Source organism: Lineus longissimus, chromosome 4 (assembly GCF_910592395.1).
Source record: "Lineus longissimus chromosome 4, tnLinLong1.2, whole genome shotgun sequence".
In the NCBI taxonomy this organism is placed as follows: Eukaryota; Metazoa; Nemertea; class Pilidiophora; order Heteronemertea; family Lineidae; genus Lineus; species Lineus longissimus.
This window is the reverse complement of record NC_088311.1, coordinates 2,266,417-2,290,349: the sequence shown is the minus strand read 5'-3', so window position 1 is coordinate 2,290,349 and position 23,933 is coordinate 2,266,417. Positions and strand designations below refer to the sequence as shown.

Sequence of the window (23,933 nt, the reverse complement as noted above, 5' to 3'; positions counted from 1 at the left end):
TACTAGATTGGCCTTCATCCCTACCCATAATGGTATTCACCAAGACTTGTTTGACAAACAGTTGTTGTGCCTTCATCTCAATGGGCACCCCCAATGTACGTGACAGATAGCCCTGACCAAGGTCTTATATCAGTGGGACGGGAATGTCTCTCATCAATGGAGCCACATTTAGAGATTGCTGGAGGTGTATCCAGTAAAAGTCCATCTATGGTTGGACTTCAGTCTCCTTCGGCAACCAACTTCTCTCCGCCTCTTTGAGTCAATACAGCAATCATGTAGGTCTCAACACAAACGTAAACAACTCATACTTCAGTGTTTCTATTATTTATTGGTCAGTTTGACCAAGAATTGTTTTATGAATTCTTGGTTTGACATAATGAGGTGCAGATAACCATGGAGTTCACCAAAATTATAACATTTTATTTACATAACAAAGTCATGTTAACAAAGGACCTTCATTAACGAGCAGAAGCTCATACAACACAAATGCCCCTATTTTTGGTCTTATTTCTCTCTGTCTTAGATAGGATGGTCCCATGGTGATGATATTATTTCATCTCATGGGTATGGCTCTCTGAACTCCCAAAATATTCCCTAAGTGTCCCCGTATCACCAACACCAGACCCTCAGCCGAGCTTTATAACAGCACATATACTTTATTTTTATGATCAATATACATACAATGTATACTGTGTCTTGATCAACAATTATATCCCATATACAATGTCATACAATATCATTTAACCAATACAAAAATATGCACTATAAAGGTGCTCTATGCATACTTTTAACACTTTCTTATTCACCAAAATAATCCACTTGCTGACCTTTATGGCACCACATGACTGTGCAGTAAGAGAAATGAAATAGTGGGTATATACATGTACTGTAACATGTAAAATCTGCGGATTTAATGCAGACAGGATTAAAAGTTTCTCCAAGATTTATCAACAACTGAATGAAGAATTACTTCCATTAAATGTATCAGTAGCATATTACAGTATCACTTTGCAGATATAACCTGCAGACACAGCACGTTTGTGCACAGGACTACACGAACACTGTATGCTATTTGTTGCATTGAATCATGGGACTGTACCTTCCCAAATACCATTCACCAAGCAGACTTGTACGTGCACATTTTACAGTTTGCAACTCCTTGATTAGAAGCACCTACACAGTCGTCAAGTATTGTGCTGTGGTATAGTTGTTGGATATTCATGACAGAACAGTAACGAACATTGTTGCATGCATCCCTTTGTTCATTACTGTACAATACCATACTTTAGTGAATAGCTAACAACTTTAGGTGACATTAGTAATCCACTTGATTACACTTATGACAGTACATTCCCTGTTGTGTTATTTTTTCATGCTGAGGTATAAATCATCAGAAGTACATCCCTCTGATATGTATTACTATTACCTATTTCATAAACCTATATAGTCGGCAACATGTCAATGTTATATTTACCAATTATTACATAATCAAAGGGTGAACAAAAACAACTAAATGTACATCAACATAGACCTAATATAATCTGTGTAATTAACTAATGAAGCAATAACATGAAAGACATGGGTACCATGCTTTGACAAACTGTGTTGTGACACAATGGAAATGTTCAGATCATTTAGCACAATATCATAAGGTTTAGATCGTCAGTAGTCATGAAAACTACCACTCTGGTCAATGTTTTCTGTAAACCAGCAGAAAATCTTAACATTAGCTGTTTGTGACCTTTAATTAATAACGCCCTGAACTAGACCCCTTTATTTGCATTCTGAATCACCCGGTCACCTCATTAAGCTGCAGTAATCAGTACATACATCTTCACTTGAATTTGAAATATTTCAGTACATTCACTGTGAAGAATTTCTCCAGGAATAGTTCAGAGTCGAGCACGGCAATGTGTGCAGCGCGTCCAATGAGACTATTGGCAGTATTGGGCAAGGCATGGAACACATCGTAGCGGACAAATGTGACATCGGGTTTGGTCAAGATTGGCTGGAGCAGGTTGTTCACCATCTCCAGGTAGATCTGACCTGAAAACAAATGATCACAGATGGTCATGAAGAGTTCAACGTTAAATAGTTACTGACAGAAAAGCTTTGCTTCATGTCCAACATGGTTCTGGAGGATGTACACTTCATGGATGTAGAAAATCTCAGGCTTCTGAAACACATGTCTTGGTACTCACCAGTGTTTGAACTATCTTTAACAGCCGACTTGCAGATCTCTATTCTAGCTGAATGATATGGCACATAACGATCCTGAGTTGAAGCTACCACAAGAACATTTTTGAAGTTTTCAAGACCTAAAACATACAAACATACTGGTGAAAATTTATCCCAACATCAACTTTCAAGCATATGTCAGGTTGAAGGTCTCTCCCTGTTATTTCATCGCGTGAGTACCGATGACTCAGTCACAGAATATGCCACCAAAGACTGACGTCACAACTCTGACTTTCAATTCATGTAGCCTCTAGTCAAAGGCCTTCCAAAAATGTATCCAGCAGATTTGAAACAACCAGTTACCCAAGGTTGTTTCTTCCTGTAAAGATAATATCATAGTGACTTGAGATTACCTGACTTCTGGCTGAGTTTGTAGAGGAATGTTTGACGAAGATCTGAATGGTCCTTTAGGGAAAGCTGCAGTAAAGAGCCAGACTTCTTCCACTTCTGCATAAACCACATGCCTGGGGAGAGAAAGAGGCTATGAGCACATAGCATACTGCCCTTCTACTGCAAGTATAGCTAGTAAAACCTTCTTCTTTAATCTATACTTTTAACAGAAGTATTCAAATCAACACTATTCCTAGACCCCTGCCCCAACTGAAATGAATAGCAAGATGTGATATCTCCTCCAGAGCACCTGGCCATTGCAAAGAATGTTGATCACTTAAGAACATCTCCCATCTCATTGTGATACAAGCACTAACGATCAGCAACCCCGAACACTTACCCATATTGACAAGTCCACTGTTATTGTAGAGAGTTCCCAAGTGGGGTCCTGACAGGGAGAGGAAGGTATGCATCTTGGGCATCAAGTGAGCAAGTTCTGGCCGTGCGAGGGCTGATCTGATGATCAGGTTACCAAGGGAATGACCAATGAAACTGCAATTAAAGATTAACATACAGAACCTAAATCATCCACTGCAATGACCTAGATTGCAAGTCCAAAGGCTGTCCTTCAAGGAGGTTGACAGACACTTGACACCATTTTCATGATGGTGGGAGTGTATAAGTGACAAATACATATGGTGAGCACGTCACACAGAGCTAAATCAGAAACCCTATGAATTGTTGTCTCCGATATATTTGGGGTTGGAGACCATACCTGATTCTGGCAGGATTGAGTGAGTACATGTTGATATAGTAGAGAATCTCTTCAACAAGTCGATCTGTCATCACAGAGAAGTCGGCAAAAGTATCTGGTTGATTCCTCTCCGACATGAGGAAGTCAATCTTGGCTCCTGGCATGGCAAGCTCAATATATGTCCGCACCAACCGTAGATCTGCGCTGTTACCTGGATAAAGTAGAATTAAAGTGAAGTGGGATGGAAAAACTACCTCTGGTTGTCAGCTTACATACTAGAGAAAGACGACCAAAGTATTAAACCAAATATTTGTTATTCTGTTCAACATAATGCACTAAAGAGAGTTGCCAATACCATGCCAAACCCAAAACTTGACTTTGTAGCAATGTGTTGTACTGCTTGTTCAAGAATCTCAATCTATTCTGACGAATAAACAAGTGTGCTACCAAGCTGGATAATTAGCAAGAAAGCAGACAATCAATTCAGTGACGTCTGCTGAACAACAACTTACCATCAAGACCATGGACACAGATGATGAGGTGAAGGTCGTCATCATATGTAGATGATGGAGGCCAGAAATATGGAATATTGGACGGCAGGTTGGGAAAGTCGCTGTACAAGTTACCATGATACCCTGATCTCAGCATTCTTTTCAAGTCTTCTTTGGCAGTGACAAAACTGAAAGTAAAGGATCAATAATGATAACATTTTGTAAATTCTGAAATGGAAACGTCCTCAAATTGAAGAGAAGTTGTCTGATTCGTCACACATCTAATAGATAGGAGAGCATCAAAAGCAAAAGAAACAACAGTAAAGCTCCATGGATGCTTATGTCATGTCAAACTTTTTCATGAAATTTGTTGGAAGATGTCGATCAACATCTACTAGTCTTCCCTGAACGCGAACCTTATCATTCATATCTAGAGCATAGAATAGTGTTTGATATTTTGAAATGTTGTTTACCTGATTGTTTGGTCAGCCACAATAGAGACCAGCCTCTGTTGTCCATCATACTGGGCCATGGCGGAAAGCTCTGGACTGGACGCCGAGACCACCATGGAACTTGGCCTTGAACCACCAGAGATTTTGCTCTCGGTACTTGATCCCAAGGCACTATCCTTCTGAAGGTCATCAACACTACTCGCACTAGGGAGGCCATGCCGATGTGCCGGGCTATCCTTCTTATTCTTTTGCGAATGTTTGTAATCCTTTTTTAACAATTCTAGTATTGTATATTCACTCTCTTCATCACCGAATGATGATGAGGCAGACGCATCACTCAGGTGATGCTTGAGAGGATTATGCGTGTTTGAGCAAGTTGAACCAGTAGCACCAGAACATTCCTCAATACCAGAGTCTTTCCGAGATTCAGAAGTCCTTTTATCAGCACAAGTCCTTGACACATCAGTAGTGTTTCTAATCTCACTAGACTGCGTACTGGCACCAGAGTCAGCTGTCACCTGCTCTTTCTCCCCAAGAGCCTGAGATATACTGTCTGCTAACACATCATAATCTGATTTCTCAGCTCCCTCTACACAATCTGAAGAAGACACATTGTCAGCATCACTAACACCATGAGAGGTATCACCACCATCTTGCTCCGATAACCTTTCGACCGGAGTCGATTCTCGCACATCTTCTGGATCCATCTCTATTCCATTTATTATCACGTCTGCTTCATTGAAAGTCACTCGACTGTCAGATTTTGGCAAATCGTTCTCACCATCGTTGGTCTCTGGCAGAGTCAAAGACCGGATTGGTCCTCGTATACTCGATGATCTCGAGGAAATATCAGAGTCGGATTCACAAAGAGATCCTGTTTCCGCTCGAAGGCGTGCCGAACCTGGCGATGATCCACCACGTGAGAAAGACAAGTCAGGCATGGATCCTGTTTTGAGTTTAGAATGAGGACTATTGAACAATGAAGGCATTGATGCGGCATTCATCATCAGTTTCTGTTTCTGCTCCTCTAAGTTTGCACCATTTGGACTGAGTGTCCCAAGTGCCACAACTGGCTCCACATTTGGACCATCCAAGGAAAGTTTCTTATAACCGACCAAAGTTGCATCATGCTTCACCTTTGCACCAGCAACTTCATTTTGAAAACTATGTGATGGTCTTTTCAATGTCTCTGGTTTGATGTTTTTGATAAACTTCTTTGCCTTGGATTTGCTTTTTTCTGATGTTTCACTGTATGAGCTGCTCTGGTTTGATGACATGGATTCTGTACGGTCAAGCTGGATGTCTTGAACTGTCAAGCCAATGTCATCGATGTCTGTTGTCATTTGGTCTGAAAGGTGAAACACTGAAATGTTAAAAGTTCATTTATTTATTAATTGTTGTCAGAATGGTTGACTATTCACAGGCAACTCGAGTTTGGTTCCCATTCCACAAATGACACTACTCTTAAGTAAAACAACAAAGCTCTAAATACGCAAGTGGATAAGGCAACTGTCTCACATTCTGCCACCACCAAGAGTATTGCTACCTTGTTACCTCAACTTACAACTTGGCACGACACAGCTTCGAGCCTTAGACTGGTATAGTTTAATCTCCCACCATCTGAACACTTACGATCTGAATAAACATCCTCAAATATGACGGGTAGCGTTGTACTATCACCATCAACCTCCAGACATTCGACCGGTAGGGGTGGCAAAGTTTGGAAGTAGATTGAGTTCTTGACTATTGTGTTGAGATCGATGTGACCATGCATACTGGGCTCATAGCAGGATAGCATGCTATGCTTGGAGTGTTCCATGGTGAAGAATGCTTCAGCAAATCTTTTACACTGAAAGGAGAAACTATTACTTGAAATCACCATGCATTTATAATCACGGCGGTGGCATTGATCAGAAGAATTTTCTTTTTTCTGTTATGACCAAACTATCACTCAGGGAACAAACTGTCGATAGAAGTACAAAAGATTTTAAAAGAGTTAAGCCCACAACATTCAAATGACACATTGCGGTCTCGATATTTTGGGTTTGGGGACCATTGTGTTGCAAGCTTAAGTTAAATCCGTAATATGCAAAAGCATACCCTGGTCAGGTGATGTTCCTTGGCCAATGAGAACGTAATCTTCTCATTCAGCGTGACCATCTCCAAATACTGGCTCCACAGGATAAGATTCTCCGCGCAGAGTTGAGCAACATTTGTATTAGCTGTCTGGAGCATGTCTTCTTCATCATCAAACGTCTACGAAAAGAACCATGTTATACATTAGGTTTGCAATGATACAGACTCTTCTCCTGTAATTGCTCATAGGGAGTTGTAGGGTGTTAGTTTTCTGATGATGTCACATCAATTTTTGAATGAACAGAGTCTGACAGTGGACAAAAGAATTGTTCATTTCAACAGACGTCCTGAATTATGTTATCAAATATTGTACAAACCTCAATCACTTCTGCGATGGACTCCAGACGTTTATGGCAGTCAGCAGATTCTGAAAGATGAGTAACAAGATTAGAGGGCTGTAAAATTGGTCAAGATGACTTAAGATTATCAATACAATCTGAAGAATTCATTGACCGTGATGTGGAAAGAAATTATTTCCCAAAGGCCAAAACATACTCCGACGCCGGTAGTAAGGGCAATAACCTGGCCAGTTCCTCTTCTGTCAAGGGAGGTTGATTGACATTATCACTGATAAAATTACCTACCAATTTGTAGTCTCTGGCCCATTTGTGAAGGCAGGAGCTTAACCAGATCCTGATAGGATGCCTGCAGACTCTCATACGCTGATAACAGAACATGGCAAATCTCCCGTAAGACTTTACACGCACCCTTCAGTCGTAACATGACTGCATACTTCGGGGACTGAAAGGAGAGATAGTTTATTAATATTAGATTCAAAAGAGTATAATTACAAGTAAGGAAAACATTCTTTCAGTATGCAAATATGGTGGAGTAGTTGGGGTAATGCATAAATTGGATCTGAAGAAAACTCTGGAGCTGGTTCGAAATGCCTCAAGTTACAACCTCTTACATCGACAGGTGAAAGTGAATGACAAGGCACAAAGGAGTCCCACTGGCAGATGAAATGCTTGTACACATACTAATGCTTTTCAATGGATCGGCTGGCTCCATTTCCTGAAACTTACTGCAGCCAATGGTCTTGGCCCAAACAAGACACTCTCAAGTGTTGAGGGCTCTTGATTTTTGTTCCATCCAGATTTCGGAAGCTTTGGCAAACTGAAAAGAAAAGAAAACACCTTTTAACAACTTTTATTTTAACGGTTTCACTCACTTTGCCGTTGTATCTTGTTAAAAACGTAATGCTACAATAAAATCAAATCAAAGTTTTATTTAACCATTTGCTTTCTCCATTTAGGAACTATTTTGAGGTGTCATTCAACTCTGTCAATTGCATTCCCTCACTCATGCTGCTAGACCGTCAAAAGGTAAAGCTAGGATTTGGAATTTGTCAACATGTCAGTCATTTCATCACCACCTCAGAACTAGCCACAGATCCTCAAATTTCTTGAGAGCTGTTTCAAACAAATACATTGTTACCAAATCATCTGCCAAAGTACCTACAAAGAGACCATTTTTTGGGCATTGTGTTGCTGAAAAGGTGACTCTTTCAAAAACAGCTAAAAGGAATGAGATAAAACATAACCATGCAAAAATTACACTTATTGATCAAGAAAACTGATGTGTAAGAAACATCGAGAAAGAAAATTGGGATAAAATGGGAACCATGGGAAGTGACTAGGTGTATTAAAATCCTAAATTAAACTACCAAATCAAAACTAATCTAATTTTAATAACAACAGGTGTTAAACTTAGGTTTGGTACACAATATAAGTAATGGGTAAATATACATGTACATGTACTTCTGACACAGAACAAAACTAGTTCTATTTGGTAGAATATTATGCTATGAAGAAATGCAATACCCACCAGCCACAGGGTCAGATACATTGTACCATGGAGTTTATTTATGTAACCATCACCCTTAAACAAAATCTTTGATTCCAAAAGAAAAAATCACCAACTGCAGAAGGCTATAAATCAAGTGCTACATCAGCTTGCATCAATACTTATTCAAAACACATCACAGCATAACAGGACCAAAAATTGCCCAAGGGAAATTGAAAGAAATGCCAATATTCCTATCCATGAGATTTGAGATAACTGCTCAAGGATTACCACTCCTTCTCTGACCTTGGGTTCTTGGTGCACATGCTGAACCTTAGTGCCAACAAAAAATAGCCAAGACCCAACCTGACATTGACACTGGAAGCAAATTCACTGAAATTTTACCTCCTTGGGTCGACACCTTGTTTCTTGAACTGTGTTCCCAACATGCTGCCACAGATAAGGAAATTAAATTAAAGTAGGCCCTATGTCTATTCTAGACAAGAGGTGGTGATATGAGAAACAAGAAATCTTGCATGGGAGAGCTGCTCAGTTCATACCTAGACAAATTGCATTATGTCTGGCATCCAAATAATCCAACGTGAACAAAACAAGTGAGGGGAAAAGCAATCTCTACTAAAGGGGGCCTAAACTAGGTTTTGGCTCCCAGAGAAGAAAACGACTTTTGATACTAATCAATAAACTAAGCTAATAATGTTAAATGTTGTTGCTATTCCTAATTTGAGCTGACAGGGTTACAATTGGGTACGAAGGAAATCGAGATTATTTGGAAAGCTGAAGGGTTAATAAAGCATTGGACACAAAATCCCAGAAACTACAAAGATTTTGATTAGATAAACTCATTTGTTTAATATTCTGAATTTTGAAATTATTAAAAGCAATCACACACTACACCAATTGAATTAGGCTTTCAGAGTTCCCTGACATGTTAGGATTTCAGATGAGTGTTTTATTTGTATTCACCGTTGTTTCTGAAAACGATGTCCCTTCCAAAAATGAGGAGAGCTATCTCTGAAATGAAAATTTCCAGTTTTGAATTTCACTATGCGTGGATTCTGTGCTCACATATTCATATTCCTCAGTCTTATTTTCCAAGTTTTTAAGGTGGAGGGCAGGGGGTACATTCTAGTTTAATCTGGGAGGAGTATTGAGGCAAGTTAGACAAAGAAACCTGCCTGGAGTCAAGGGCCTTCCGCCAGCTGTGAGTCAAAGCTCACAGGGGCTCCATTAGAAGCCTCATTCCAGGAAAGTGGGGAAGAAAGTTTAATGAAGTATTCACCAGTGATGAAGAAAGTCGGAGACCATGTGACAAAAGTAACTCACACAAAAATTCTTCAAACACGCTGTGATTTTGTGTTTTCCTCACGACTCAGTGAGAAAAAGTTCAAGAAGATCCAAACTGTAACACCCCACTTTGCAAATTGCAACTGTCACTTGCTAACCTGACACATTGAAAAGAAACACTGCTTGGTATTGCTGGCACACTGGAAAAGATTTGGGAAAATAGTGGTGAGCAGGGCCGTAGGGTTCCTCTCCCCATTAGCATTTGCAAAATCTCAGATACTGCCATAATGAGTACTCAGGGGGTATTCAACTCTACTGAATAAACCTGACATCAACCCAGAAGAACCCTCACTTTCCCCCCAAGACTGACACTTACCTGATATAAGGCTGATGAAGAGCAACCAACGTTCCATGAACGGTCGTACAAATGACACACAGATGAAAGTAGTCAAATATGACAGGCACGTGGTGGTGGATGCCTTTACTCGGCACGAAATGCAGCTTTAACACCTTCTGGCTCACCATCTGGATCTTGTCTTGATTGTCGATACTGAAACGGAATGATGACATCTCATGAGAATGTTATGGAGAGGGAAGACAGCTGATTGATTGTGAAAGACGACGAGTTCCACATCACCCCATGAGGTGAGTCAGACAACTCTTTGTCAATCAGCAAATCCTCTTTCATGCAAAATGCCAAAAAGAGTCGAGCACCGTCTGATTATTTCTAGACAATACCGACACCACACCAACCTGAATGGAGGGTTACCTATTCTGACTTCCCATTACAATAAAAAAAGTCCCAATCCAACTCTCAAAAAGGTAATCTGGCCGAATCCTGATGCAATCTATTGCTTACCCTGAAGCCCGCTAAAAACTGGTGGATTTTCTCAAAGTGGGAAAGCAATTTTCAGGCCAGGGTAAAGTGAGAAAGACCCTTTGAATGGCTCAGTACTACAGTAGACAGAAATATTTTCCCCATCTCCCATTCTCAAAGAGTTAAAACCAATTACCAAATATCATTTGATATTGAGTCCCGCCAACTTGATATCCATCTAAGAAACATCAAACAGAATTTTCAGCAATTGTCTTATCAAATATGGCAAATTGATTGAAAGACTCACATATCTACACCCAGAATATGACATAGGGGTAATGAGGGTAATGTTAGAATTAAATGGACATGCAAAGAGCATTGCGACAAATGAAAGACTGCTGGCTCTACTGTCTCACTCTTGATAATTAAAGGGGCAATTGCTGAGAATATCTCGAGACATCCCAATAGCTGTGATGTTTTAAGAACAACTGAGTTCGACACTCCTTCAGAGGCGACTCAATTCCACAGTTCCAGTGATGAAGACGACAGTCCTAGGCTTCTAGATGCAACATCGTGATAATTTTGCATATTAGGTTCACTGTCTATAATATATTTGCGGGATACTGGCTCCGAGCATCACAATTTAAGAATGACAAAACTCCCCTGAGATTATGAAGTACATACCCATAATCTTCATCTGTAAACCATAACTCCATTACAAGCTGCAAGTCTGCTTTCTCAATATCTTGCTCAATCTGGAATGACATAAGGAATGGAAGAATCAGAACATGAAACATATCACGGTTATTGGGTGATGCTAAACATTCTAAAAGTCCTTATCCAGAGGATTGCTCTCAAAGGCAGCATCTGGAAACAGTGGAAACTATGATATCAAAATGCAACATAGGAGTCCTAAGAGATTCCAATGACCATCAGTAATGAATACTATCAAACCTTCTGCACAGAGGGCTGCCAGTGAGCTGGTGTACTGTTTCCACCTAAAAGTACTCGGTGTCAAACAGTTCCATTATAGCAGTTTTGTGATGGACAGCAATATTGCCATCTATTGAAATGTGTCGCTATGAATTTCAGTCAGCCATCAGAATCATAAAAGGTCTAATAACATGAACTTGCAACTTATTTCGAAAGAAAACTATAAAATCAATATAAACGCTGCATCCCGACCCCCCCCCCCCCGGCATTTTCCACAAGTCAAAATTACTTCAATCTCCATGAGCAGATTAGATGGGTATAACTCTGAAACCACATCAGCGAAATTGAAACCATGTCATATTAATTTTTGCTTACATGTCAACATAATTCGATTGCCTGAACTGGGAACTGCCTGCACACAGCTTCTGCCAGGGTGTAATTTCATTGTTGGCTGAGAATATTAAGCAAAACATCAAGCGAGCTGGGTGATTTGTAATGAGATTATCTCCACAATTTCATTAAACATAGTTGATGAGGTGCATCATTTTATTTATTCAATTACGGCATTGTGTTTAACACCTTAAATCAAGAGCCATGTGGTGGTGGTCGCTGGAATGACAGTTATGAAACAAGAATCCTGCCTGAAACCATGGACATTAAGGTCAATAGAAGTTAGTTTCTACCAGACAAAACCAAACTACTTCAATTCCCATTTCACCAACTCCTGCTTGGTGATTTACACCAGACCAACTCAAACTATGTGTTGGGCGTTTCAAAGCTGGGCTGAGATTGGAATATAAGCAGTGATTACCATGCTTCTGCTCGACCAAGCATGGCTATAGCTCTATTGACTGGGATGTGCTATCACTCAATCTTGAACTATTGAAAAACTGACTGAGACATGGTATCTGAAGTACATAGTCTTCTTTAGCCAGGCAGTAGCTTTCAGGCCTTTCATATTTAATTAAGCTCAACATCGACAAATAACTTGTCCCTTTATACCAAATAGAGGATTAGGAATCGCCCTCTGGCACGACATCACCAACATATCTCAGCTTGTTTTATCTTAATGTTTATAGAAAAGATCACCGTTTTGATTTCAACTTGACAGATGATACATGTAGGCCTACTATTGTTGGCTACAGGCCTTCTCAAGAGTAAGACCTTGAATGGTTGCCAATAAAACATGTCTAACATACAGGGCATAGGTACACATTGCAAGGCCTACCGAGGCAGACCTGATACTCACTTCAGCAATACTGCAAACCATACAGTACCAACACAGCTATAACATGTTATAATTTATCTTTAATGGACATCCAGGCTGACGAACAAGACTTCTTTCCGATCTTTTATGTCAACGATAATCAGTAATCCATCAAACCTGACAATCAATTTATAACCTACCTTCTGACTGTCAACCAACATGTGTACACGGAATGTGACGATGTCATTCACAATCACGTCTTCATTGCGGTACAGAATCTCAAATGTCTTACTGACGGCCACGCCATTCATGATGCACGCCGGGAACACAAGATCACAGTCTGAAAATCAGAGCAGATCACGTTCAGGAAATTAATCATGGAGTTCTAGATGTTGAGATCGTTGGGATCAATGTGGTCAGCTGATTGGGGCTAACCATGAACATGTTAAAGGTAACCTGTCAAGAAGCAATCATATAAATGGGGAGTTTAACATCCTTTTGAAAGTCTAAGGAGGTTACAGCAGTTCAGGTGACTCCAAACAGTGGCACAAAACTCTTCATTATCTTTATCCCATTTCAAATAGCCTCATCAACTTTGTCAGAAAATGGCCACCATTCAACACAGATTACCCAAACATTTGATCTCAAAATCCTCCGCTTGAGAGAGAACCAGTCACCAACCACCTAACAGTTGGGACAGCTATAAGGGTTAACAGCTATCACTGAATGAAGAACTGATTAAGGTACAGATCTGTACATTGTAAAGTATAAGACGTGTAAGACATGATGCTGAAGTCAAGCTGAATAAAGTGATGAAAGAAAACTTCTAGAGAAATAGGCGGAATAATAATTGATGAGAAATAAGTTGACGTCACATAAGAGTTACCATTCTTCCGCACATTGAAAGGCACAGCTGTCAGAAGGGACGTGCCAGTAAATGCGAGATGCCGGCACAAACGTGAACTTGACAAAGTCATACCTTACCAGCACCATGAAGAAAGGGCAAGAAATTGACAAGACAGTTAAAAATCAGACAGTCATGTTGAAAGGTAATGTTGTTTGGAAATGATACATATTAGTCTTTCAGAAATGATACAGCATATATGTCGTTTTACAGACAACAAAATTGTGGGATGTAGAGGGTTATGGAGTGAGTACCGACAGTGATTTTATATGAGTAGCTCTCCATGCTCTCTCTTAGCACATTCCCAATACTTCTGGTATGTCCTTGCAATGAAAGAGCAACACAAATTATGGATGCAGCAGAGTAAAGCAGTCAATTACTATTGATGTGTGTGCTTGGCAAATGCCAACATGCCGCTTAATCGTGAAAATCACAAGGAGGTGCTACTTTATTACTCTGGGTGAGTGGTCGGCTTACAAATAGTGCAATGATTATCACATTCTCTGCGAAGGAATAGTACTTGCTGGTGGAACACCAAGATCAGGATTTGAGGTGAGATGGTGAGGGAATTGTCTAGTATGGATAGTACTAGTACTACTACATCCCACAACAGACTGCATCTTATGGAACTCAACTCAAGGTGATAAATCGGAGACCAACCCATAATCAGTTGAGTCCAGAGGTACATGTAGACTTGGCACTGACACTGATAGTGATACTCTATGTAGAGCACTTATTTGCATCTGCAGGCAATATATATAAACTCTAGTATGCATGTTTTAACTTATTCAAAATAACCACAACATAAAGAGCAATTTGAAATTCAAGAAAATGATTTATTCAAAATTAGTCCTTCCCTTTTTAGACACCAAAATCATCAAAGCGGGATGGTGAATTAAGCAACATTTAGTGAAACATATGACCACATTGTATTACCATTTAAAACATAAGCACTTTCTGTAAGAAATCAAAGACATGTTCAAAACAATATTTGATACCACAAGTTAACACAAAATACAACTCAGGAAGCAAGTAGGCCTAAATATCCAATGTCGATTTATGTTTTATTGCAGTTGCCTTAAATCTCTTGTTTAGGAATTGATAGTATGCATCAATTTGGCTAAAAGATTCACTGTGCCATATCATTTCATACAGCCAATGACAAAGATGGTCAACTTCACCTACACCAATTTAACAGCTTATACCGGCACACATCATTTATTTAGGCACTACATGTACTTAGACAGGCTACACTGCAATACTTTACTCAACCACAGAATCATGATGCTCGATAACATTATGACTCAACTCACAGCAGAGCAAATCTCTGTTCATTCTTTGACACTTACTCGAGTTTTTTGGCAGACTGACTTCCATCTTAACAGGGGCCTTTGGAGGGACGCGCAATGATGTACGGATCTGGTAATACCTGCAAAGAGAAGATCCATGCAGTAAATGTCAGTTATGTAACTGTTATGTAGATGGATCGTCATTGAGACTGTCGTTTTGGTTTGTTTAACAAACATACAATGGACCGCTCTCAAGATTTCTTACTGGATTTTTCATCTTATGCTTTCAACAGTGCTCAGACTCAGATGCACTAACCACTGTGAAGAAAAAAGACAAAGTCTTGACTTACCCCCTTTGGAAGAGGTCCACATTGTAGAACTTGTGCAGCTCCACCTGGAACTCGAGGGTGGCCTGGAGCTCCGACATGGCCGCTGAAAAGACAAGAGGTAACATAGTCATGAGACGGAGTATCACACTGTTTACAACTGGTAGGCAATTCTGAAGCCTTGTCTACGGCAGATAGGACATCACTGTTGGAAGGGCCTTCTAGAACAGCCTGTTGTATTGTAAAGAAAGGCAAGTCGAGATAGATTAGAAATGGAAGACAGAGAGGTGAAAACAGGTCAGTATCAACGGGAAAGGTCTCCACCACATAGCAAATGTCCTATCTATCAATCATTTTATCTCTTTCAGTCTTTGTCCATCTCTTTCAGTCAAGATTTTCACAGTCCTACCTGACAAGCTCTTGCTCCTTCTCCTAGACCTACGCTTCATGACCCCAGTCCAATACCGTTACTGAGATCAGTCTTTACAGAAATATACTCCAAATTCACTTCTCCTCCATTGCAAGTGCCAAGGAAAACTTCATAATCCATATACCTGACCTCTTCCACCCCCTCTTTGCTTCATGATGCACAACTACTTCATGCCATGAATATTTCCTACGCCACTCACTACCCATCAGCAGAGTAGAAGAAAGAAAACTAAGGAATGATCGCCCCAGGTAGGCAAATAATTTCTCTATTAGTTGCACAATGTGCAACCTGTTGTAACTGTTATCTAAAGATACAGAGGGAGCTAACTTTGGCATCAACCTGACGTTACAATTCAATAGCTGATTCTTCTTGAGAGAGCAGCACTTCATGGGGTCCAGCAACTTCACACAAATAATGGAGGAATATAGAGTCTTGAAGAAGAACGCGTCATTTCATATATAGCATTGTAAGTTTAATTTGTAAGTTCATATACACAATGAGAGAAAATATTGAAAAACATCAATTTACGTGATTCGAAAAATAGAGAAAGCACCTCTAATGAGCTTTATAATTAGCTCAGCAAATAAGCCTCTGCCCCACGAGCTTCATGATAAAATCACGTCCCACAAAACGCCAATCCGCTCAGACATGTTACACTCTCGGTCTTACCCAATCGCCTTGAGAAAAATATCTTACCAGAGATTCTAAAGATGGATCCTTAATTAGTTGTACATATCAAGAACGTGCTCAGTGCCATGAAAACCCTGAGCGGCTTTTTGGAAGGCATGAGCCATGGCAAACAAATAGGCTTGTTAATGCGCCACATTCTGATACAACATGTATTATAAGAAAATCCTCATTTATAGAATGTGCAACTACCATAAGCTTGCCCCTGATACTGACGGCACATCCTGTCAATTAAATCAGTTTCCATGGATACAGAAGTACACAAATGCTTCTCCTGTTTCTATCACTCTCACAATGCCAATGGCATTACAGAGAAAGAATAGAATGAAATGAATCCAACCTAGGTACAGTGATTCATATTCTACATGTACCAACAAATGTGAGCAGGCACATTTTTGGCTGTCCATTTTGAAAAGGTCAAGATATTTAGATTCAGAAGAGACATTCTGCTAGACCAGGTTAAGGTTGGTTGATTATCTGACTAGATTTCTGGCTGATGCGTTTATGGACACGCTGGGCTCTTGGGGGGACACATAATGATGTCTGGGTCAATAACAGCCTTCTCGGAAGTAGACAGCAATTGCCTGGAGTGGAAGTTGTCAAGCATTCTTAAAATACAAGTACAAGGAGGGCAATGACTCTTACTCAGTCGTACTCGTGGGTGAACAGTCTTTAATCAAGAGACACTCTGCTGCCTCAATCAAGTCAAGACCACAGATAAATCACTCATCACCTCAACCGCTTATGGAGATTCAGAGAAAATCACACCAATATCAAACCGCAGCCCTCGCCGTAGTGTAAGAAATAGTTTTGGTACATTTACAGAAGCATTGTGTGATTCTGTCAGGCACCTAAATCATGAAGACGAACCATCGGAAACTTCACAGTTGATCAGCTCAAGCATGCCGATCGATATGCTATTATTGGCCACGATCACAGACAGATGGTTCGGGTGACTCGATACAGTCTATCAAGTTTGCTACATATAGCCATACTTTTCGAAAATCCCCTTAACCCTTGTTGAAAGGGGTGAGACTCAGAAGCAATGCATGTACATGACAGTAATGTGTAACACCAGGGAGGGGCCTGTAAAAAGAACGACCCTGATGTCACCATCTGACCTGAAACTATGCAACTTGCTCCCCAACTACCAATCTCTCCAATGGCAATCCTCAAAGCATTTCACCTCAAAGATATTACCTACAGTCGATCTCTGTCAGTCACACCCACCTTGATAACAATCAGGACATACGAGAAGTTTTCCGCTTGTTTTGTATTGATTTCAATATATCGATCCAGGAAACCAATAGTTACGACAGCATACCAATGTAAAATAGTAAGCTATAATTTAAATGTTCACGTTGATGTCGTACATGATATGTTCCTATAGTGTTTGATGAGAATACAATTTACTGTGTAACACGAATAAGATGAATACAACTACATGTAGAACAGAACATTACCATTTTTCGATAATCTTTCAGGGTCTCTAGAGGCACAACGAACTAATACTATTACTATAGGAACAAACCAATGGAGACAGCCTTATGACGCACATCATTACCAGACACCATGGGAAACCTCAATTATTTTTTTGGAAGGGCCCTCAGGGGACAGGCAAGTTATGACCAGTCATCCTTGGGGGACTTTCTCACTTGCTTGGTAAATGATGGTCCCATCAGCAAGGAAGGGAGTGCAGTAAAAGGAATCTCCATCTTGGTTCCAGCTGAAAGTCACAAGGTCATTACCTCATGAACGGAAGGGCACGGGTGGAAAAGGAGTACCTCAAATCGCCAAATGAAAGACTCCCTTGTCTCACTCACTATACAATGTAGTACGTCAGTATTAAGCCTAGGCCTAACCCTAAAATGGAATCTAACACCAACTTTCACCTCATGGAACAACTTGTAAACCTCTTCATACCAAGAAGATTGCTCAAACAGCAATGATAATATTTTTGAAAGGGAATCACACAACACACCAAAACAAAATTATGTTACTACTTCAGGCAAGTCAAGTCAAATGGGTGACTTGTCAATGACCAGAAATGGCAAGAACTCAGATGTTGCCATTTGCTGTCTTTCCCAATACAACTGAAATCCCACCAATGTTTTCAATGCAAAATCAGCCTTTTCCACCACCCCTTACAGAAAGTTCCATGAAGAACACAGCAGAAGACTTTATCCTGTCTCTCTAACATGCAAGGGTTGATGTTTTGCTCTTTTTTTATACTGCTATGCCGATTCCTATGCAGACCAACCCTTGCTTTCATTTCATTATTTTCAATTTCATTAGATGGCAAACTTGTCGCTAGCATGTTTGCTGTTTGTGTTTTGAATGCATGATTAGTGAGCAGCGCTTCATCATTTCAGCGCAGAATTACTGGACAGACTGAGTGGATACGATCAAGAATTAATGTCATTTGTCTGCCCATTAATCAAGCCGACTCTGCTGATGGTGGTGTCAGCGGTTAGACAGCCCAACAGTCTACAGCAAAATAGGGCTTATATTTAAAAAAAATAGAGACCTCGAGTCTGACGATGTCAGGGGACCAATGATGGTACAGCAGGGCACTCTATGTATACACTGTATTCCCTCAAAACTATTAGCTATTTTGGTACTTAGAAATGGTATGGTAAAAGAGCAATCAGAATTTAGCACATTTGGCAATGTCTTGAACTTGAGGCAAACACAGTGTGAACAGCTTACATAGTACAAAACCGCATAAAAAAATATCATACGCTGTAGTATGAACAAATTGCATAAAGATATTAGCACAACATATGTGAATATGAGTCACAGGAAAGACATTTGTAGGCCAGTGCATGATGAGCGAGAGATGACGTACGAGGAACAGAACAACATGATTTGATTTGCCGAGAAACCAACCACGATATCATTGAAGAGGCACCATTATTCCAAACAAGAATACAAGGGTTTAACCATAATACAGTAACTACCTAACAAGCTCACCCTCAAATGGAAGCTCTATGAAATGTACAGCACACTTGCTGTGATATAGAAACTGAATACACTACAGTGACAACAACAGTGCACAGAATCAAGACAACTATTGAATCATAATTTCATGACGAAATTGGCATGAAAATCTTTTGAAAGCACATGTAAAAAAATCGGTGAATTATCAAGTCACAATATCCATCCGAACTCTACCAGTTTTGAACAAGCAGCTGTGAAAGATATTAGGTGAAAGACCTACATCGAGTTTCAACATACCTTGGTAATTCTCCATACACGTCGACATTGTCATTGTGATAGTACTGTAAAAGATGACCTTCAAATTAGCACAGTTCTTGCAGTCTGTCAAACAACTCCAATCCAACTATGAGATGATGCGAATCCTTACGCAAACCAATCTACAATGCTGAAACTTCACAACAACTGCATTATCAACAGAGGTGGTTCGTCAACAGCAACTAATGTATGACAGAGTATGTCTATCTACTGTCGAAAAACTTGAGCTTTGATGACGACTAATGCTACTATAACGTACTTTCCACGAAGCTGTGACCGAAGTACTTCTTAGCAGATATTTTCTCAACAGATAGTTTGATTGATATCCAATCGTTTTTCGTAATCCTCGTAAAATTGTTTCAATTGATAATTTTGGCATTCGTGAAATAAACCGATGATTAGATCCAGAAAATCCAATTTAGTAGAACAAAGAAATCATCTATAAGGTGAGCACAGGGCAGACACAATAAATCAATGGAATGAAAAAAGGTATTTGCCATACAAAACACTGATCAAAGTAACCTGATATTGAGTCATTATCAGATATAAATATTCCAGGAGTAACTTGAGGCACAATCCAATCTGGTAAGAGTGTTTCATTCCTCCTCCATTTGAGATGTTGTAAGTGCGTGTTGCAGAGATATAAATAATAGATTATCTCTCAGTGAATTGATCAGGAAATGACACTACAGGCTACAGCATGCATCCAAATCAAATGGATAGGCATAATGCAACACAAATCACTGAATGAGATAAAGTGAGGGTCACAGCAAAATCCAACAGCTTGTGACAAGAAGAATACTAATTGCACTTGCAGGTTGTGGCCAGAACAAAATTATTACGATACTATACCACATGAACACGAGAAAAGGAGAGGAATTGCTGTAACCGGGCACTGTGTTATTCATCATAAACTAACTTGCTTTCTGGCATCATCAGTTTGTGAAGCAACCCACTGGCTGTTCTGCCCGACATGAGGTGATATATGGCCACTTAGTGCAGTTGATAGTCTTCTAATCAATGCTCACAGGCAGGCATGTTATCTACAAAGACTTCCTACAATGCTACGGACTGATTTCAATGGATTAAGCGATGGGTGTGGCTACTGAAATACTCGATATCTGCTGTAATCTCATGGGGGATATTGTGATGACTGAAATGCCAAAGTGCCTAATGATCAAATCTTGGAAGACTGATCGAGCCACTCTAGTCTATATCATAACAGGTGAAGGTCAAAGATCATTAAGGACAAGGGCTAAATATCAAAATCATAAAGTGGAAGTTCAATGACTATCACTGTTTCTCATCAGAACAAAGGTGCTGATCAAGCCCTTCAAGTAGTTGGGGCATCTTTTGTTACTATTTTTGTACTTTATTTTGTGAGGGGATTAGTGGAAACTTTGAAATGTTTGTTTCCCTGGCAATCACTGCACAGTGTCAATTACTGACAACATACAGCACTCAGCAGCATCACTATCATACAATGTATCCAATGCAACTTTGAATTGGATGAAAGGAAAGACACATGTAAAAAAATGACCCACACTGCCACAGATTTTCTTCTATGACTATGAGATGTTCAACAGGTAATTATCAGAATCACAGAATAAAAGATGTCACAGCTTGTCCTCAGAATAATAGCTGCACTAAAACAGCTTGGGGAAAGTAGGAGGCTGACTGAATCACACAATACAATTCTAACAAGGGTGCTTTAATCTGGATATTCGCAATACCATGTCAGGTTACCTGAGGAGGAGGGCATGGAACATTATAGCAGAAAATTTACAACTTTCTCCTGATCAAGGTGACAAGTTTGTGATTTGTTGGTTGGCATTTACTGCATATGTACTGAGCAATGTATGTTTAGATAGCAAAGATTGAAGTGTTATCACTCATATCAGTGATTATGTAAATTGTAATCTGAAATGTCATTGACTTCCTCTTTCCTTATGGCTCTCGTTACTGATAAGTTTTTTGGGAAAATTGGGGAATTTTCAATTAATACTGTGGTTGCATTTCTGGCAGATGCTCTACTGAGTACGAGATCAGGGAATTTGGATGGCAAGTCGCTGGGTGGCAGTTGGCTTGTCAGAATCCAACATTAACACCTGACACTGTTAATTTGAAGTACATGTACCTTTGAGTATTGGAAAAATAAACCATTCATATCAAATTCCACACCAATTCCACCAAGTTCTGGAATGGATAATCAAGTGCCTATACAATGTATTCATGGACATTCATCTATGTTTTTAAAACCACTCTGGATTGAACAGTTCACAATCACATGTCTGGTACTTCAGTAGCAACAAATGGAGTTAATCGATAAACATACACGTCAATATGATTTCAATTGATGGCAGTATTGGGAAAGTTAAATTGATCAATTATAATTTTCATACACAAGACTGTTTAAGCAATGCATGTATTACTAATTGAACATCATGCATACTGACACTGTGTTGATACACGTCAATATGATATCAATTGATGGCAGTATTGGGAAATTAAAATTGATCAATTATAATTTTCATACCCAAGACTGTTTAATCAATGCATGTATTACTAACTGAACAGATTCTTGCATACTGACACTGTATCAATGATACACGGAGAGCTCTAAAACTTAGGAGAAATGCTGTCCTACAAATCCATATTGAATTGAATGCACAGTCAAATTTGTGAGGTTCTCTCACACCAATACAATGTTTGAAAGTGCTTTGGTTTCACTTCTGATTGAGATGGGCAGAGAGTTCATGGCCTGGGCATACATTGTACTGTGTAGGTGGAAAATGCCTAGATCTGCACCCCAAAAAAGGATGATCAGTCATAAGTCATAGGCGTTGTCAGTTCATCCTTCAGCTTGCTGTAATCTTAAAGTCACACATTGGGCAGCTAGATTTGCTGTGCCCTTAAATTCCTTCAAGCCTTGAGCGCTGTCAACTACTCTCAGGATGATATGTAGACAGTCACCTTATTTTAAAACAGGATTTGTGATTTTCAGAACTGGTAAGACTTGGCCAAATTAAGTAGTCAGTCTTAGGCTCCAGTGGTGATTTTGAAGTTACTGCTGATGTGATGTTGGAAACATTGGTTGATCATGAAAGACAGTCTTGTTTTTTTCCACAACCAAGCTTGGAGCAAATTGACAGTTCACTCCCCTTTTCCCCAAAAAGGTCCCAAGCTTCATTGAATAACGGAATAGGAGGCAATCATCACTGAATCAAGAAAGTGCATGACTGAGGGCGAAGTATTGGTCTACACTGCAGTGTTCGGCCCACTGGACCGACTGTCAGTCAGTGTCAAGTGGTGATTAAGTGTATGAAATTGAAACACCTCAGTTCGAGAAATGTTAAAATTTCGGATTCATATCCGAATTTAGATAGGCTACCCATATCAGAATTCGGATACTTAGGGTATCAGAATTCTGATACCTGGGCCAAATGCCAAATGGAATGAGTTTACAATCCACGTTCACGCCCCGAAAAAGGTCATTGGTTGACTATAGAAGCGCCACTGTTCAATGGATTTATAGTTGAATGCGATCAAACTACTTCATTTCCGATCGGGGATTGTTCATTGTAAATTTTAGCCATTTCGGAATTCTTATTGCCAATTCCAATTCTACTTATTCATGTATTCCCGATCCTCGGACGGTTATGGTTGGTGTTACTGTTAACATAGGCCTTTATTGCCAATAATAACTGTATTTAGCCCTCACTTATGAATTACTGACTTAGCGCCCACATTTGGAACAAGGAATTACTTGAGAATCGGAAATAAGGAATAAGGAGCCAACTTCAGGCTGGTGAATGAAACGTCAACAGAAATCTGGAAGAAACCAGTCTTTTTAAATCAACATTTCCACATCAAATGTTGCATAAAAACAATAGCAATATGACATACATACTCACCAGATGTTGCTTTATCTAATTAGGTATATGTTGAAAAAATTACTCGTTCAAGAAAGCACGAAAAACAGCATTTTATTCCCAATATTCGCAAACAAATTTTACCATATTGACATCACCAATGCGCATGCTCGGTTTCAATTCTATCAAGAAAGATACTTAAATCTCTGCGACTAGGTAGCGTATGTCCCTGCAAATAGCATCGCCATTTTGTGCAAAATACGTTCAATCACCGAAAAAAGTTCCGAGGATATGACATATGGAATATCAGCATATAGTTAATGGGTCTCAAAAAAGACAAATGTAGCAATCTATAATACTTTAGAATTGATATCTTATTCATATTTATTAAAAAACGACATTTTTAGGTAAATTTAAGGGAGGTATTTTGGAACTATTTTTGTATCGGCGAAACAAACTTATACTAGAAGTAATAGAGTAAAATATATTCATACACGTGACAGACAGCGTTAAAAGGAATTGTTACCTTCTGACCGGCGGGCAGAAAATGCATGCTGATTGCAGACTGTGCAGCCCGAGGGTTTTCTCAAGAGTCAATACAGGTCAAGAACTAAAAGGGACTATTTCAACAGTTGCCCTGCGCCCACTATTTTTGATTGTGCAAATAGGCCCTAACAGATGAGGGTTGAGGGAAGACGACTGCTTGGGATTAGTAATACTAT

General features: G+C 39.6%; 1 protein-coding gene across 6 annotated transcripts; it reads right to left on the bottom strand.

Moving 5' to 3' along the window:
* Positions 1 to 308: 308 nt before the first annotated feature.
* On the bottom strand, positions 309 to 23,365 carry LOC135486045 (protein FAM135A-like). 6 transcript variants are annotated; one of them, XM_064768509.1, is made up of 21 exons: positions 23,254 to 23,365; positions 19,322 to 19,365; positions 14,992 to 15,073; positions 14,702 to 14,781; positions 12,649 to 12,788; positions 10,993 to 11,063; positions 10,505 to 10,546; positions 9,868 to 10,041; positions 9,171 to 9,218; positions 7,427 to 7,517; positions 6,986 to 7,142; positions 6,719 to 6,768; positions 6,366 to 6,521; positions 5,898 to 6,114; positions 4,287 to 5,628; positions 3,835 to 4,001; positions 3,344 to 3,533; positions 2,969 to 3,120; positions 2,592 to 2,702; positions 2,202 to 2,318; positions 309 to 2,046 (listed from the first exon to the last, which is right to left on the bottom strand). In XM_064768509.1, exons 2-21 carry the CDS (start codon positions 19,353 to 19,355, stop codon positions 1,835 to 1,837), a joined length of 3,633 nt encoding a protein of 1,210 aa, XP_064624579.1. In that variant the 5' UTR covers positions 19,356 to 19,365; positions 23,254 to 23,365; the 3' UTR covers positions 309 to 1,834. The 6 variants fall into 6 exon arrangements, with proteins under 6 accessions (XP_064624579.1, XP_064624582.1, XP_064624581.1 ...); XM_064768512.1 differs by having other exon boundaries at positions 4,287 to 5,613; XM_064768511.1 differs by lacking the exon at positions 9,171 to 9,218 and adding an exon at positions 8,592 to 8,636.
* Positions 23,366 to 23,933: the final 568 nt, after the last annotated feature.